Source organism: Pongo abelii, chromosome 3 (genome assembly GCF_028885655.2).
Source record: "Pongo abelii isolate AG06213 chromosome 3, NHGRI_mPonAbe1-v2.0_pri, whole genome shotgun sequence".
Taxonomy (NCBI): domain Eukaryota; kingdom Metazoa; phylum Chordata; class Mammalia; order Primates; family Hominidae; genus Pongo; species Pongo abelii.
The window spans coordinates 3347641-3364213 of NC_071988.2; the positions used below are offsets into that span (position 1 = coordinate 3347641).

The 16573-nt window shown below is 52.0% G+C and overlaps 1 protein-coding gene and 1 pseudogene across 9 annotated transcripts in view; both read left to right on the forward strand.

Moving 5' to 3' along the window:
- Positions 1-16573, forward strand: part of RGS12 (regulator of G protein signaling 12) — a 148267-nt gene that overhangs the window by 14407 nt on the left and 117287 nt on the right. For 8 of the 9 annotated variants that reach the window (XR_010139589.1, XM_063723294.1, XM_063723292.1 and 5 more), the window contains one exon: positions 7903-9884. The exons of the other annotated variant lie outside the window; for it this stretch is intronic. Coding sequence is in view for 7 of the 8 variants with exons in the window: in XM_063723294.1 (XP_063579364.1) it covers positions 8004-9884 (1881 nt within the window). In the remaining variant the exon portion in view is untranslated. The remainder of the gene's footprint in view (positions 1-7902; positions 9885-16573) is intronic. 9 annotated transcript variants of the gene reach the window in all.
- Positions 37-7896, forward strand: LOC129059229 (X antigen family member 3-like; annotated as a pseudogene).

Below are 16573 nucleotides of genomic sequence, written 5' to 3' on the forward strand. Positions count from 1 at the left end.
GGGTGATGGGGTTTGGGGTCAGGGAGTGACGGTGGATTCCAGGTGCTTTTTTGGAGGCTTCTTTCTAGCCCCTCACTTTAGGCAACTAAGCAATGTGCCAGGATGGGTTTTCTTCAGTTTCTGATGTTTGGTTTCCTTCTCATCTCATCACTCTCTTTTCTGAGTTGGTGCTGACCAAGTTCGTTGTTGATGGATGTGGGGTTTGGGGTGAGCCCATCGTTCACACCTCTTAACTGCCTCCCCCCACAAGCTTAGGAGCTTTATGGGATGTGTTGCCACTGGCTGCTTTTCCGGTCCTGGGATACGGCCTTTGCCGACGCGTTGCTGCTGGCTGCTTTTCCGGTCCTGGGATACGGCCTTTGCTGACACGCCTTGCTCTTGGGCAGACTGTCTTGGACATGAGCCCCCGCACCGCTGGGGACAGGCCACACTGTGGCAGCGTGTGCACACGGCGTGAGGTCCGTCTCCACCGAGCCAGCCTGGGGTGGGATTGCTGTGGGTCTGAAGAGAGAAGGCCAGGTAGATTTTCGTAAAACTAGGAATTATTTATTTTATTCATGATTACGATGGCCTTCATGTAAAACCTCATCAACCCTCTTACTTTTACTTTTTTTAGTACAAAAAAGTTCTTTTTAGAAAATGTAGAAAACATGCACAGAAATAATTACATTCAAACACTTGAGAAAGTCAAGAATGTTTCAGCCAAATAGGTTCTTGGCACCCTTCCCTCCTTCCCTCACTCGGCAGGTGTGGATCGCGCACCTGCCCGGGCTGTGGGTGTGCCAGCCTCGAGGCCTCGCGGCCCCTGCTCGTACCTAGAACTGTGCCTGGCATGGAGAGGGCGCTCCCCACTGTGAAATGTGTGGACAGATGGCAGCCTGTTTCCTTGTGTTAGCAGAACTCTTTTAAGTGCCCTGGTATTTGGGCAGGAGATGTGAAATTCTACACTCAGAAGGTCCTGCCTGACAAACAGTCCTTTTAAAAAGGGTCCTTCCTTCTTTCTTCCCAAAGTTCCAAAAATTCTTTTAGAAAGAGCAGGGCATATTTTCCTTACCTGGTGTATTTGGGTTCCAGCCAGACTCACCAGGATGACTGGGGGTGCCTGGGCAGAGTAAGCGTGCGGGGGCTTAGGAAGCATGGCCGGTGTTTGTGCGATTCTTGGAGTGGTGCCTTGGTGAGCTGCCCCAGGACCATGTGGTCAGGTGTGCGGGCAGCTCTGGGCCCAGGGACCATGTGCACAGTGCCTGTCCATCTGGTGCTGCTCGGGCACTGGCCCTGAGCTGGTTGGGGAATTGCAGGTCTGTGTCTTGCTGTGTTCCTCCCAATGCCTGCAGCACCCCAATTTTCGGCCAGACAGGGCTGGTGCACTTCAGGAGGTGAACAGAAAGAAACACATGTGACGATCTCAACAGCCGGCGTTAGTAAGAGGCTGTGTCCTCCATGTGAGGGATTCTGTTCGCTGTCACAGGGCTCGGGGCAGGTTTAGATGTGAAGCGTGTTGGCTTGGCGCTCCCCTTGCTGCAGGCGGGCCGTGGCACTGAAATGGCGAGGCACGCTCCCTGTTTGCAGATTGTAAGTCTTGGAGCGGGGCTAGCGATTCATACTTATTTCCGCGGGCGGCTGGGGTGCAAGGTGTATGGGGAGAACAGCTGGTCTGTGGTGCTGCGTGCTCTGGGTGGGCTGTGCAGCCCTGTGATGGTCTCCCCAGGCCACCACCTGGCTGCTTAAGGCCCACGCACCTGCAGGCTCTGTGTTCTTAGGTGTCTGGTGGCAGATTCTCATGCCTTTGTGTGAGACTTGTCTTTTTCTTCTGAAAGTTTTGTGGGATTTTTTTCATCTCCCTGCTCAGGGCTTGGTGGGCCCTTTACATTAGAAGATTCTTGTCTGCCTTTAGCTCTGGGAAGCGGCTGGCACTGTTCAGGGCTGGCAGCCGCTCTCTCAGGATTGTGCTGTCATCTGTTGCGTCCCGGGTTACCTGTGCCCTCTGAGGCTCTTTGTTGAAGGCTGAGAGGTCTTCCTGGAAGGGACTGTTTTCCTTACGTTGCAGCCTGAGCCTGCGTGGAGTCCCAAACGCGGTTGGCACTCGCAACACTGCTGAATGACAGGTGTCCGCTGAGGGGAACCATGCTGGGGAGGAGCTGGGGCCTGGGAATGGCAGGTGTCTGCTGAGGGGAACCGTGCGGGGGAGGAGCTGGGACCCGAGAATGGTAGGTGTCTGCTGAGGGGAACCGTGCAGGGGAGGAGCTGGGCCTGGGAGGCCAAGGCAAGGGCTGTCTCCAGTGCACGCCGCACCCCAAGAAGGGAAGTGTGGAGAGATATTGACTGGTGGCTCAGTAAAATGGCCTGGAAGTGGCCTTGGTGATTCCAGAATCTGCCAGCTCACTCCCTTTGGCACCATGTCCTTCCGTATCCAGGGTGGGCAGGTCCATGCTGCTCTGGGTCCAGGGAAGGTCTGGGAAGAGTGGCCAGGGACTTGGAGGGCCCCTCAGGTGAATGGTGGAGGTGGCTGGATGCAGGGATGGCCAATGCGGGTGTGCATGGGTGTGTCTTGCGGGGCAGGCGTCAGATCGTCTGGTGTGTGTCCCTGATGTGGTGGGAGAGGGAGTGCCGGGTGGGTGTTCGGCAGCTGTGGGCACTGTGAAGTGCTGGTGGGGGAGGCTGCTTGGACATGATGACTATGGGAGGGTGTGAGGTGGGCAGGCGCCTGCGGGGGCAGGTCCCAGCTGGAGAAGGTGGCGTGGTGTCTTGCTGTCTCAGGCCCTTCCTCTATGAATCCACGTAAGTGTGGGTAAGCCAAGAATAGCCCAGGTTCAAATCCACCTTTGCTGTTAATTGGCTGTGTGCTGGTAGACAAATTACTTAGCTTCTCTGTGCCCCCACTCCCTCATCTGCACGCGAGAATTGTAACAGAGCCTTCCTCAGAGTGATGGTGTTTAGGATGACATGCGCTGCACAGCAAGTCCTGGCAGTGGCGGCCGCCATTGCAGCCCGTGGGGTCACCCTGGAGGCTGTGATTGCTGATGTTGTGCTGTTCTTGTGCCTCGCTCTCTTCTCCTCGGTGTGCCCAGGCTCTCTCTGCCCTCGGAGGATGGCTTCTGTCTCGCCTCACACTGTGTGAATGGTCAGTGCGGACGGGTGCTGGCTTGGTCTTTCCGGCCCTGCCTCGCTTGGGGCCTGCTGCATCGTAGCTCAGGGCTAGGACCCATCTCTGTACCTGCAGGTCTGGGGTGCTGCCTGGCATGAGTGGAGGAGTTTATCAGAACAGGACCTTTTATAGGAGGTTTTAACTTTGGAAAGGAATAGAAAAGGGTCATGGCAGCAATATTTATTTCTAGATCACCCTGAGTTTTTTTTCTTTGTTTTGTTTTGTTGTCCTCTTTACACCATGAGTTTTTAATGATGAATGAGTGAAGGAGTGACAGTAGGGGTTGAGCATCCCTAATCTAGATGCTCCAGAATCAGAAACCTTCTGACACCGATGTGACGCCTCAGGCATAGCTGAGCTAGTGACACCTTTGCTTTCTCATGGGTCAATGTACACAAACCTTGTTTCATGCACAAAATTATCAAAAATACTGTACAAAATTACCCTCAGGCTGTGTGTATAAGGTGTGTATGAAACATAAATGAATTTCCTGTTCAGACCTGGGTCCTATCCAAACATATCTCATTGCGTATATACAGATGTTCGGAAATCAGAAAAAATCCACAGCACTTCAGGTCCCAAAAATCTCTTCTAAGGGACACTCAGCCTGTGTGACGTGGTCGGTGACTCCTGATGGGAGGTGGCAGTGCTGTGGGCGAGTGGGGACCTTCGTGTCACATCCCATCTGTGCCTCGGGGCTTGGATGAATTACTTCTGGCTGGACCTTGTTCCCTTTTCCACACAATGAAGAGGCTGGGTTAAATGGTCTCCAGTCAGGGTGTTTCAAAGTTAGCTGGAAGGTGTGTGGGGGGAGGTTGGAGCTTCCTGGCCTTGCCCCAGACTTGCTAAGTCAGAGTCCCTGGGAGGTGCAGGGGCTTGGGAGCGGGCGTTCTTACTGCTAGCCCCGATGGTGTAATGGAAGTTCAGCTGGAATCCAGTACCCCGTGGTCTTCTGAATTTCACTGTCTGTTCTGCTAGCTTTACTATTAATTGATACAGTTTAAAGAACAATTAAACTATAAGCTGAACTTACGTGATTATCTTGGGAGGCCAAGGTGGGCGGATTGCTTGAGGTCAGAAGTTTGAGACTAGTCTGGGCAACATAGTGAGACCTCGTCTACAGAAAAATTAAAACATTAGCCAAGGTTCACTGGGTGTCTTCTCCTTGGCCCCTTCGCCCATGTGGTTCACATTGCAGACCTGCGAGGGTGTGAGGGTTGTGTTCCTGCGTTCCGGACTCTTCACCCACTACCGAGAAGCAGCTATGTGAAATATGAGTTGGCAAGGAAGATCAGCATGTAGGCTTAGACCAAGACGGTATCTGCAGCCCCTGAGCTAACTGGGTCTGTGCTTGAGCCCAGTGATGAGAAGCCTCAACTAGAGGAACCACCACCTGAAAGTCGGGGTCCTACACCTGGCCAGGAGAGAGAGGATGATCACGGTGCCGCTGAGATTCTTGTGCTTGACCAGGAAGCTGATCTCTGGGAGCTGTCTCAAAAGACTGGGATGAATGTGGAGATGGTCCTGATGTCCGGGGAAGATTCTGCCGAAATCAGAGCAATTTAAATTGCCAGAAGGAGGTGAAGGGCAACCACAGGTTCCAAGGAAGACAAGCTGAAACAATGCAAAGTGGTTTTCTATTAGATAAATGACTTAGAATATCTCAATACAGTTTTCTCCAAAAAAAAAAAAAAAAAGTTAGCCGAGTACGGGGGTGTGCTCGGTGTGGTTTGAGCTCAGGAGTGAGTTTGAGGCTGCACCGAGCAATGACTGTGCCACTGCACTCCAGTCTGGGCGATGGAGTGAGACCCTGTCTCTAAAAAATAAAAACAAATAAACGTGATTATAGATAATAAGATATTACTTACATAAGTTACAAACCATTTCTTTTTAATAAGCAGAGGCCCATGACAGTAAGAGTCTAGTAGAAAAATTGAGTGGACTGCATAGAACACATTATCCATCATTATGTCACACAGTGTGAGGCGGATGGTGCGAATAAACTGGGAAGTCATGTCTTTCATTGAGGCAGCATCTATTCCTGTTTGGAAGAGAAAGCTGAGAGGTGTTCTGTTCCCCGAGGAAGCCATAAAGGCTTCATGACCTGCTGTCCTGGGGCCGTTCACAGTGATAGCTGGCACTTGCTGTAACAGAACAGCAGCACCTTTGTTGTGTGACAGGCTTTTCTGAGCGTGCTTTAGTGAGACCGTTTTACGCATGTCCTGCTTTCCCTCTCCCCTCACCCGTGACAAAGTGACTCCCCCTTGTATTTGTTTCCTGGGGTTGCTGAAAGAAATTACTACAAACTGGGGGGCTTAAGACAACACGCATTCATTCTCCTGCGTTTTCGGGGGCCTCGTGTCTGCAGTCGGTGTGACCTGGCTGATGGCAGGTGTGGCAGAGCTGGTTCCTCTGGCGACTTTAAGTCTGCTTCCTTCACCTTTCCAGCTTCTGGAGGCGACCGCCTGCCCGTCTGCCTGGACTCGAGACCCATCCTTGAATCCCTGCGGTCTCTGCATCCTTCCTCACGTGGCCATCCCCTCTGGCTCTGACCCCAGGCTCACACAGGCGCACCCCACACTCTCCCCATCTCTAGAGCCTTCACACGGTCACGTGGATGGGAGGAGCCATCCAAAAGCTTGGGAGTGAGGACGTGGGTGTATCAGGGGCCATCAGCCAGCCTGTCACACCTCTTAAGAAGATCCCCAGACGTGTTTCTTGGCCAACTTTTACACTTATTCATTTATTTTTTAATGATGAACATTAAATAGTTAAATGCCCAGTCCTAATATTTAAATTATTAATACAGTACTACTTAGATATTGAGTAATGTAATTTATATTCATTTTTTACTCTTTTCCATCAAAACATAATTTTACTAAGTACGCATATTGTATGTCCGTGTTTTGTCATCACTGAAGCCACTTTTGGAGTCACCTAGTAATAGCTTTTCCACTTTATCTAGTTCTGTAGCTTTTATTTGTGTAAATTACTTCAAATCTGTTTATGATCTTATTGCTGGAAACTTTATCCCAAGACACAAAAATCTCTTCTATTAGAAGTTATTAACTTTAAAACAATTATTTCTTTATTTTATTTTATTTTTTGAGACAGCGTCTCGCTCTGTCGCCCAGGCTGGAATGCAGTGGCATGATCTCGGCTCATTGCAAGCCCCACCTCCCGAGTTCATGCCATTCTCCTGCCTCAGCCTCCCGAGTAGCTGAGACCACAGGCGTCCGCCACCACACCCAGCTAATTTTTTTTGTATTTTTGGTAGAGACGAGGTTTCACCGTGTTAGCCAGGATGGTCTTGATCTCCTGACCTCGTGGTCCGCCTGCCTCGGCCTCCCAAAGCACTGGGATTACAGGCGTGAGCCACCGTGCCTGGGCTAAAACAATTATTTCTTTAAAAAATATACCCTATATTCTATTTTGCATCTTGACAACACAATCACTTACTGTATTGCTTTTTAAAGTGATCTTTAAAGAGTCTTGCAGAAGAGAGTACACAGCAGGCCCGAGACCATCCTGAGAGGCCTGTGTGCAAGGCTGGCCTCTGGCTGGTGTCAGGACGGTGCCCACCACCCTCAATGAGGAGGGGCTCCCTGTGCTCAGCTGCTTGTGTGGGCAACAAGGTTTGTGCTGAGAACCTTCCTTTCTTCTGGGAGTCCAGAGTCTGGGCACGAGGCAGGCGTAGGGTGCCCATGTGCCCAGCCCCCAGTAAAAACCCTGGCACCGAGTCTCTAGTGGGCCTCCCTGGTGACGACACTGCACACGCGTTGTCACGGCTCACTGTGTGGGGAGTTAAGTGCGTCCTGTGGGACCCTGCTGGGAGAGGATTCTGGAAGCTCGAGCCTGGTTTCCTTGGGAGATCGCCCCATGGGCCTCTGCCCTTGCTGATTTTGTGTGGAATCCTTTCGTTGTAATGAATCTCAGCTGTGAGTGCACCTTTGTGCTAAGTCCTGGGAATCCCAGGGAATCACTGGCCTGGGGGTGATCCGCAGACCACTGACAAGTTTGTTCTCAGTGACAACCAATACTTTTATACCCCCTGGAAGAATTGAGTTAATATGACATTTCTTTGCTTTTTTTGGTGGTGGTTTTTATCTAGCCTGTTGGGTGGCCTCTGCAGCATTGATTGAGTTTGTTTCAGGCTAATATGTTTTCCCCCCCACAGTATATTCAAAACAAATTAATGTGGGAGGGTCATGGAATATTAGGTGACCCCTCTCCTGAGGGAAAACTCTATGTGAGGGGATTTGTGATCAACTAAGGGGTTAGACTCAGTGTTCTGCAGGTGCCTTTGAACCTGAAGCCTGTAGCAGGCCTTGCTTCTCAAGCTTGGACTCTGCCATCCTGTGAAACGTGGGTTTGGGTGTGTTTCTTCTGCGTGGAGCCCGAGAGTATGCCTTTCAGACAGGCTGCCAGTCCACGGACCACACTTTGAGTAGCAAGGGACTCTTTCCATGTAAACAGGGTGTGGAAGCAGCGCTGGGAAGCAGTCCTGCATCCTCACGCCCATGGCGGGTGGGCCTGGCAGGAACTCGTGCGGTAACAAGGTAGCAGTTGTGGGAGACATTTTCTACTCTGAAAGGAAGTTTCTTAGCCTGACTTGAAGATTTATTATCTATAGACACTTAGAGGCTCTTTCTGTGGTGGTTTTTATTATGAATTATCTTTTCGTGTTTAGGTAATACCAGTGAGCAGTGGAGAAAGATGGGCTCTTTAATAATGAGCTGTTCATTTTTCTTTCTTAGGGCACTGTTTGAAGAAGCAAACATGGTAGCATCAAGCATTCCCTGAAATATGGCTCCAAGGGAACAATGAGACGTGCTCTTGGTCTTGGAAGCTCATCAGAATGTTTAGAGCTGGGGAGGTGTCCAAACGCCCATTGCCTGGGCCGGCGCCCCCGAGGGTGCGGAGTGTGGAGGTTGCCCGGGGGAGGGCCGGCTACGGATTCACGCTTTCAGGACAGGCGCCCTGTGTGCTCAGCTGCGTCATGAGAGGGAGCCCTGCGGATTTTGTGGGCCTCCGAGCTGGAGACCAGATACTTGCTGTCAATGAAATCAACGTGAAAAAAGCGTCTCATGAAGATGTAGTGAAATTAATTGGGAAGTGCTCTGGTGTCCTGCACATGGTGATTGCTGAAGGTGTCGGCCGCTTCGAATCCTGTTCCAGTGACGAAGAAGGGGGACTGTATGAAGGAAAAGGCTGGCTGAAGCCCAAGCTGGATTCTAAAGCACTAGGTATAAACAGAGCAGAGCGAGTTGTGGAGGAAATGCAGTCTGGTGGAATTTTCAATATGATTTTTGAAAACCCGAGCCTCTGTACGAGCAGTTCAGAGCCCTTGAAATTGAAACAAAGATCCCTTTCGGAGTCGGCCGCAACTCGATTTGATGTTGGACATGAAAGTATAAATAATCCAAATCCCAACATGCTTTCTAAGGAGGAAATATCAAAAGTTATTCATGATGATTCGGTTTTCAGCATTGGACTAGAAAGTCATGACGATTTTGCATTGGATGCAAGTATTTTAAACGTGGCAATGATCGTGGGCTACTTAGGCTCCATTGAGCTTCCTTCCACGAGCTCCAACCTGGAGTCGGACAGCTTGCAAGCCATCCGCGGCTGCATGCGGCGCCTGCGGGCAGAGCAGAAAATCCACTCGCTGGTGACCATGAAGATCATGCACGACTGTGTGCAGCTGAGCACCGACAAGGCTGGGGTCGTGGCCGAGTACCCGGCCGAGAAGCTGGCCTTCAGCGCCGTGTGCCCGGACGACCGGCGATTTTTCGGGCTGGTGACCATGCAGACGAATGATGACGGGAGCCTGGCCCAGGAGGAGGAGGGCGCCCTGCGGACTTCCTGCCACGTGTTCATGGTGGACCCAGACTTGTTTAATCACAAGATCCACCAAGGCATTGCTCGGCGGTTTGGGTTTGAGTGCACGGCCGACCCGGACACCAATGGCTGTCTGGAATTCCCGGCGTCATCCCTCCCCGTCCTGCAGTTCATCTCTGTCCTGTACCGAGACATGGGTGAGCTGATTGAGGGCGTGCGGGCCCGCGCCTTTCTGGACGGGGACGCCGACGCCCACCAGAACAACAGCACCAGTAGCAACAGTGACAGCGGCATCGGGAACTTCCACCAGGAGGAGAAGAGCAACCGGGTCCTTGTGGTGGACCTGGGTGGGAGCTCGAGCAGACACGGCCCTGGAGGCAGCGCGTGGGACGGTGTGGGTGGGAGGGGTGCCCAGCCCTGGGGTGCTCCCTGGACTGGGCCCTTCTGTCTGGACCCCGAAGGGAGCCCCCCATTTGAGGCTGCTCATCAGACTGACAGGTTCCGGGACCTAAACAAGCACCTAGGACCCGCCTCTCCTGTGGAGGTGCCCCCAGCTTCCTTGAGGAGCTCAATCCCCCCTTCCAAGAGGGGCACCGTGGGCGCTGGCTGTGGTTTCAACCAGCGCTGGCTCCCGGTCCACGTGCTCCGGGAGTGGCAGTGCGGACACGCCAGCGACCAGGACTCTTACACAGATTCCACCGACGGCTGGTCCAGCGTCAACTGCGGCACACTGCCCCCTCCTATGAGCAAGATCCCCGCAGACCGCTATAGGGTGGAGGGCAGCTTCGCGCAGCCCCCGCTGAGCGCCCCAAAGAGGGAGTGGTCCAGGAAGGCCTTTGGAATGCAAAGCATTTTTGGTCCCCATCGAAATGTTCGAAAGACTAAGGAAGATAAAAAGGTAAGCCTGCTAGGAGCCACTCAGCACGGAGGCCCGGCCTCCTCACTTAGCAGCCGCAGGGAGGCTTGCACAGTCCTGGCTTCCTCCTGCTGGCACTGTGGCGTCTGTGGCCATCACAGGGTGTCTGTGTTGCCCCTGGGCTGTGGACTGTGTCTTGCTGGGACCCCTTGCCCCCTGCCCTGTTCGAGTCCTTGGTTCTGGTTCTGGCTCTGATGGCTGGTCCTGGGCAGGACATCTGGGCAGGACAGGTGGTGGCGAGAGGGAAGTTGTCGTCTTAGAGCTCAAGATAAGGCCCTTCCTCCCCTTCCTGCTCCTCCCTTGCTCTGTCCCTGTGGCCCCTTGAAGCCCATTTTAGGTCTGACCCCAGAATCTTCATCCCAGTGTCCCACACCCCTCTTGAGGCGAGAATATTCTTGAAGCACCGAGAACCGGTTCCTCGTGCTGTTTTCTCCATGGGGAATATCCTGCTGTGTAAAACACTAGCTGGACTCCGCAGTGGGCCTGGGGAGCCACACGTCACCTGCTCACCGAGGGGTACCTCAAGGTGTGTAGTGCTGCCTCGAAGACCTGGACCCATCAGCATCCCTTTGGGGGCCCTGCCTTCCTTTAGGAGCTAAGTTTGGAGCAGGAAAGAGAGTAAATGAGCAAAGCTGGGAACCCTCTGGAAGGGACTCTGTCCAGCAGGAGGCAGTGCTGCCATGTGGGAGTGTGCGGGGCTGTGCCTGTGCGGTTGGGTGCTGGGAACCCTCTGGAAGGACTTCCTCCAGCAGGAGGCGGCGCTGCTGTGTGGGAGTGTGCGGGGCTGTGCCTGTGCGGTGCACCGGTGCAGGGAACCCTCTGGAAGGACTTCCTCCAGCAGGAGGTGGTACTGCCGTGTGGGAGTGCGCGGGGCTGTGCCTGTGCGGTGGGTGCAGGGAACCCTCTGGAAGGACTTCCTCCAGCAGGAGGCGGCGCTGCTGTGTGGGGCTGTGCGGTCGGGTGCTGTGTTTGGAGCCAGGGCCGTTGTGACAGGTGATGGGGGTGGGCACTTAGTTCCCTTTGTTTCAAAGAAACTACTACGGCCGTTTACGATGTAAAGACACCTTTTTAGTGTTTGTTCACATCCTGAGACTATCCTAAGAAGACCCTCTAAGGCTGCTGGCTGGGTAGGCAGGGCCGGGGAGTAGGAAAGGCCATGTTTGACGAAGATTTCTACTTGATTCCCCCTCCCAGGGCTAGTGTTTTCCATGATGAAATGTGGCATCTGAGAGAGCATTTGAAGGCGAGGAAGGAACCGGGTGCCTCGGCACATGCCTGTAACTCAGTGCTTTGGAGGATGAGGCAGGAGGCTCGCTTGAGCCCAGGAGTTCAAGACTGCTGTGAGCTATGTTGCAGCCACTGCACTCTAGCCTGGGTGACAGAGCAAGACTCTGACCTAAAATAAAATAAAATTGAAAAAACAGAGGAAGAACAGATTTCTCGTTTTACCTCCTCAAAATGATCACTGATAACATTTTGATGTATGTAAGCATAGAATTTTGTTTTTTTAAAACACTTGTAATCATATGGATTTTCAACCTCCTCTTTATTTTTGGGGACAGGGTCTGGCTCTGTTGTCCAGGCTTAAGTGCAGTGGCTCGATCATAACTCACTGCAGCCCCCGCTCCAGGGCTCAAGTGATCCTCCCACCTCAGCCTCCTGAGTAGCTGGGACTACAGGCACTTGCTACCATGCCTGGCTAATTTTTATATTTTTTGTAAAGATGGGATTTTGCCATGTTGTCCAGGCTAGTCTTGAATTCCTGAGCTCAAGTGATCCTCCTGCCTCAGCCTCCCAGAGTGCTGGGATTACAGGCATGAGCCACACCGCGCCGGGCCTCAGCCTCCTTAGAGGAGTCGTTCTGCAGCTGCGCGTGCTGCTGCTGTCTTTCCCTGTCTCTTGAACTGAGCCCTGGGCTGGATTCTCAGGGAGGTTCCCTCCTGCCCGCCCTGGGCCAGATTCTCAGGGAGGTGCCCTCCTGCCTGCCCTGGGCCTTACCTCACTTCTCCATGGAGCCTGTAGGTGGTGGGGCAGGGCCACTGCCAGGGAGCTGGCCTCAGTGTGAGCTGCCTGTATTGGGCAGGGATGGGGAGGTGAAGGGCCCTGGAAAGTGGTGAAAATGTTCTTTGGAATCAGGAGATTCCTCATCTCTTTGAGTACGTATTTAAAACTGTGTTTTCTCCACTGCTGTGGTGTAGTGAAGGTTGACACTGGTGTTTATGTGGTTCTTTGTGGATTACAGGGCACCTTCACTTGCTTTCTCCTTGAAATTCAAAGTGACTTGGACAGTGGGGAGTATGATGCTATTTTAGATGATTGACAGTGGTGCTTATGGTCCTCAGTGGACCTGAGAGACAGATAACGCTGTCGTCCTCATCCCACCAGTGAATGGACTCCTCCTTGGGGCGGGTGACATGGGGGAATAGGCAGAGTTGTGATGCCAGCCTTGGGCTTCTTTGCAGTGAAGATGAGGGTCCTGGCTGTTCCCACCCACACTGGAGCAGAGCAGAAGGGGAGCCGGTATGTCCTCAGGGTTGGAAATAATGGTGCGGCGGTCACTGCTTTGCAGAGTGCATCCTTACCTTAGGAATCCTGAGGCCATCAGGCCAGGCGATTGAGGTTTGGCTGTCAGGTGACTTGCTCACAGTCACAGGGCATGTGAGTGCTGGGACCAAGACAGCCCTGGCACTCTGTGTTGCTTCCCACAGAGACACTCCTGTGTGGGATTTGGAGTGGCCTTCATAATGTGGCGTGACACACTATCTAAAAATAAACAGGTAGTAACGTGTTGTGTTTTATGGGTTCCTGCTGTAATCTCTTGAGGTTTATCTGTTGCTGTTTACTTTGCCAAGTGGGCCTCCCTGCGTAGTTAGATGAGCCTGATCCCATAGCCTCCCCCGTTAGAGCAGCAGAAGCTTCCAGGGGTCATGAGGTGGCCACAAGATGGGTCCGGACGTCGCTGTGGGCAGGTCTGCAGAGCTTCGAAGGTGGCCGTGACCGTCCGCAGCGATTAGGGTCCCACCTGGACGCTGGCCTGTGCTGAGAGAAGGGGGCAGCAGGGATGCAGGAAGTGCCTGGAAGTTAGAAGAAGCAGCAGAGTTGGCACAGGGAGGGAGAGAGCAGAGGAGGCCCCCGGAGGGTGCCGCGGTGTCAGGCAGCAAGCTTCACGTGACTCCGGATTCTTAGTGATGGGGACTTCAGGGCTTTACTTTGCACAAACTCAGGTGGAATCAGTCAGGATCCAGCCAGGAGACAGGAAACGCAGCAGTAATTTGAACAGGAAAAATTCAATATACAGAATTGTTAACAAAGGAAAAGAAGGTTAGCTGCTGAGAGACAGAAAAGAAAGGCTAAGGTCATCAGTGTGGAAAGGGTCTGAGTCTAGAAAAGTGGGCGTGGGAGGCCTAGATACCCAGAGTAGGGGCCTTATCTGACAGGACCGTGAGTCCATCGCAGCTGTGAGAGAGTGAAGCAGCTCCGGGTGAGGATTGGCGGCCGTCCCCAGTCCCCAGGAAAAACAATGTGGGACCCTCACATGCCAGTCCACCCCACTCCAGCTGGGAGGCAGTGCCTATGCCCAGTGCTGAACATCGAGCCCCTGGGCGGGAGCCATGTGGTCTTCAAGGCCCAGTGCCAGGATCAGAAGCTGAGCACGGCAGGGTGGGTTTGACGCTGAGAAGAAATGCCTTGGTGCCTGGCACAGTGCCCCGTTAGGCTACCCCCCCAGCGTCTGTATGCACCCTTCTTCAGCACTCCCCAAGGGCATCTCACCCCCAGCTTCTCCTTTTGAGCCCGCCTTGGCTTGCCTGCACCCCAGGGCGGGGTTTTCTGTGGCTGTGGAGCAGCTCTGGACTGGGCAGCCCCGTCAGCTCCTCTCCCCGGTGGGCTGCAGGCGCGTGGTGTCCAGCACACTCTGAGGCTCAGGCCTGGGGAGGGGCCCCTGCCGACGGTGTCCTTGGCTTAGGCACTCACTCTTAGCCCTAGAAGAATCTTCAGCATTCCCTCTACACAGTTATTACTGGTTCCATGAATGTTAAACGTTCCCTTTTAAATTACTGGCACCAGCCTTTCTTAATCTGTATGAAAAAAAAAACTGACTATTAGAAGAAATATAATACTGCATCTAGTCACAAGTTGGTCTCTAAGGCCAGCAGTTCTGTGTCCTAACTGCCACTAGATTCTCCACTGCTGTCCTTTCCCAACGCTTTTGTCACTGCCGCCTCCATCCCGCTGTCCGCAGGCTCAGCCCAGGTTTCCGCCCTCAGTGGCCACTTGCTCCTGTGAAAGCCTGGAGACCAGCGAGCCAGATCCCTTGTTGCTCAGCATTTCAACCTCTCCGTGGTGAGATGGAAAGCTTTAACCCCCTGCACACCGACCCGGGTGATGACCTTGTGCCAGCTCATCCTTGTCAGCTTCTCCCTCCTCTGGGGAGGAGCAAGGAATGGGAGCTGAGTTACTTGTAGACTCGCCGAGGGTCTGAAATTCTTGAAGTGGGTGAGATGATGTTTGGAAGTGGACTGCTTTCCCTTTTGTGTAGTTTGCTCTTTGTCTCTGCCTAATGTCTGTAGCCAGCACAAGCTGGTTCTCATGGAGATAAGCATTCAGGCCTGTGACTAACAAAAGGGGTTGATGTGAAAGAGAACCCAGGATCTCGAAATGCTTCTGTCATCAAAAATGATCGCCTTGTGTTTCATTTAAGGCAAGTGTGTTTAATTCTGTGTCTCTGCAAACTGACTCAAAGTTATATTAATTAATTAAATTAATTATATTAATTAAAATACCTGGTTAAGTAGCAGCACCCAAATTCTTAAAATTTCCATACAATGGATTTTGGAAATTTTAAAAATGAAAATACGTTATTTTTATTTTTGATGTGTAAAGGATTGATTGGTGTAATTTTGAAATGAATGAATAAATATTTTTAAATTCCTCAGTTTAATTTCTGGTATGAGAAACATCAGTAGCTGAAACCCGCAAAGATAAAGGCTCGCTGAGGTGCTCAGTTGTTTGTAGGTACTCCCGGGAGTCCTGAGACCACAGCACTTGAGGACTGCTGCCCGCAGAAGGGTGGATTTGCAGGAGTGAGTTCCTTCTCAACTGTTTCTTACTGAGATAAGACCATTAACAGGAGAGTGGAGAAATACCTTATGGGTGTACTGGAATATCTGAGAGCTACATCTGAGTGAGATAGTGGTCCCTGCATCACCTGAAGTACATCTGAAAACCGCACTCATAAAAAAGGCAAAGTACAGAAGCCTCAAGCCCGTGAGCAGCGCAGTCTGCTGTCCAGGGCGGCGCGTGCCCCTTGGTAGGAGGACAAGCCACGGGCGAGCGGGAGGGCGAGCAAGCGCCAGGCCAGGGGGGCCTCTCGCGGGAGGGGTACCTCGGCGCCTCGCTCGTGTTGGTGCAGTTTTATTTCCTTCGGTGCAATGTGTTGGTGGGTGCCCATCATCTCGTTCTCCACCATTTGTTCATAATAACATACCCAAAGGCACAATCACAGACACAATGCGAACAGCACTGTAAGAGTCAGAGCCGTAGATACTGGTGCTGCCTCTGCCCGGTTCTGCGCGGGGAGCTGCAGTTCAGAGTCGGCTTCCTTTCATGGACTTACTCTGTTTGCACAGCCTCTTGGATATTCTCTTCCTTTTCCTTCCCTTTATTGAAAATACATGTGACATACTGCTGTGAGTTACTTTTTTCTAAAACAAATTTCTCATGTACATAGTTGTATATCAATTTTAAAAACTCTTCTTCATTGTAGTGGCTACGTGGTATTATATTGTATGCCTGTGCCATTTTTTACTGAATCAGTCTCCAGTTGATGGCAACCTTAGACTGTTTCTATATTTCATTATAAACTGGATTGCAGTAAAAATTCTTAGGGTTCTATCTTTGTATATATGTGAGTTTTCTTTTGGGTAGGTTCCTAGATGTGGAATTGTTGTTTTTAAAAGTGTATGTGCATTTTAAAGTTTGCCAAATTGCCCACCAAAGAGATTTTCCAGTTTATATTTTTGTCAGTAGTGTGTGTGTGTGTATGTGTGTGTGTGTGAGAGAGAGAATGCCCCCTTTTTTATTGAAGGAGAATTTGTATTTATTTTGATGTACAGAAAACTCAACAGTGTTCATTTCACCCAGTTTATTGGCAGGTTCTGTGGCCTTTGCCTTTTCCAGCTTGGCAACTTGAGCCACAGATTTTGGTCCCAGAGCTAGCCTTCCCAGCGATGGCGGATCTTGTCATATCTGTTGTCGTGGGTCTTGATAGTTTCCACCAGCTTAGAGCTCCCTTGTCTTCCAAGTTAACCTGTGTGAAGGTGACAGTCGAGCAGACTCGTTGGTCCTGCAGGCTTGACGCCCTCATCAGGCCTTCCCTTGACACTGCGGTAGGGAACCCCCAACTCAGGACACAGGCAGGCAGGAAGACAACCAGGTCAGTGGGAGCCACGTCACGTGTGGTCACCACCACCTGAGCCTTCTCGTTCTCCACCAAGGTTGTGACAGCATCAACCCCTGCTGGAAGGACACGTGGTCCGTCTCTTAGTGGGGATGTCCCCTGTGCCAGTGCTGTCTTTCAGCCCAGGCCAACAGTCTCTGCTTCTTCTCTTGCTTGTCTCTGGTTGGTACCGTGGGCCAGCGTACGCCATTGGGTAGCTGCCTGTGGCCTGAGG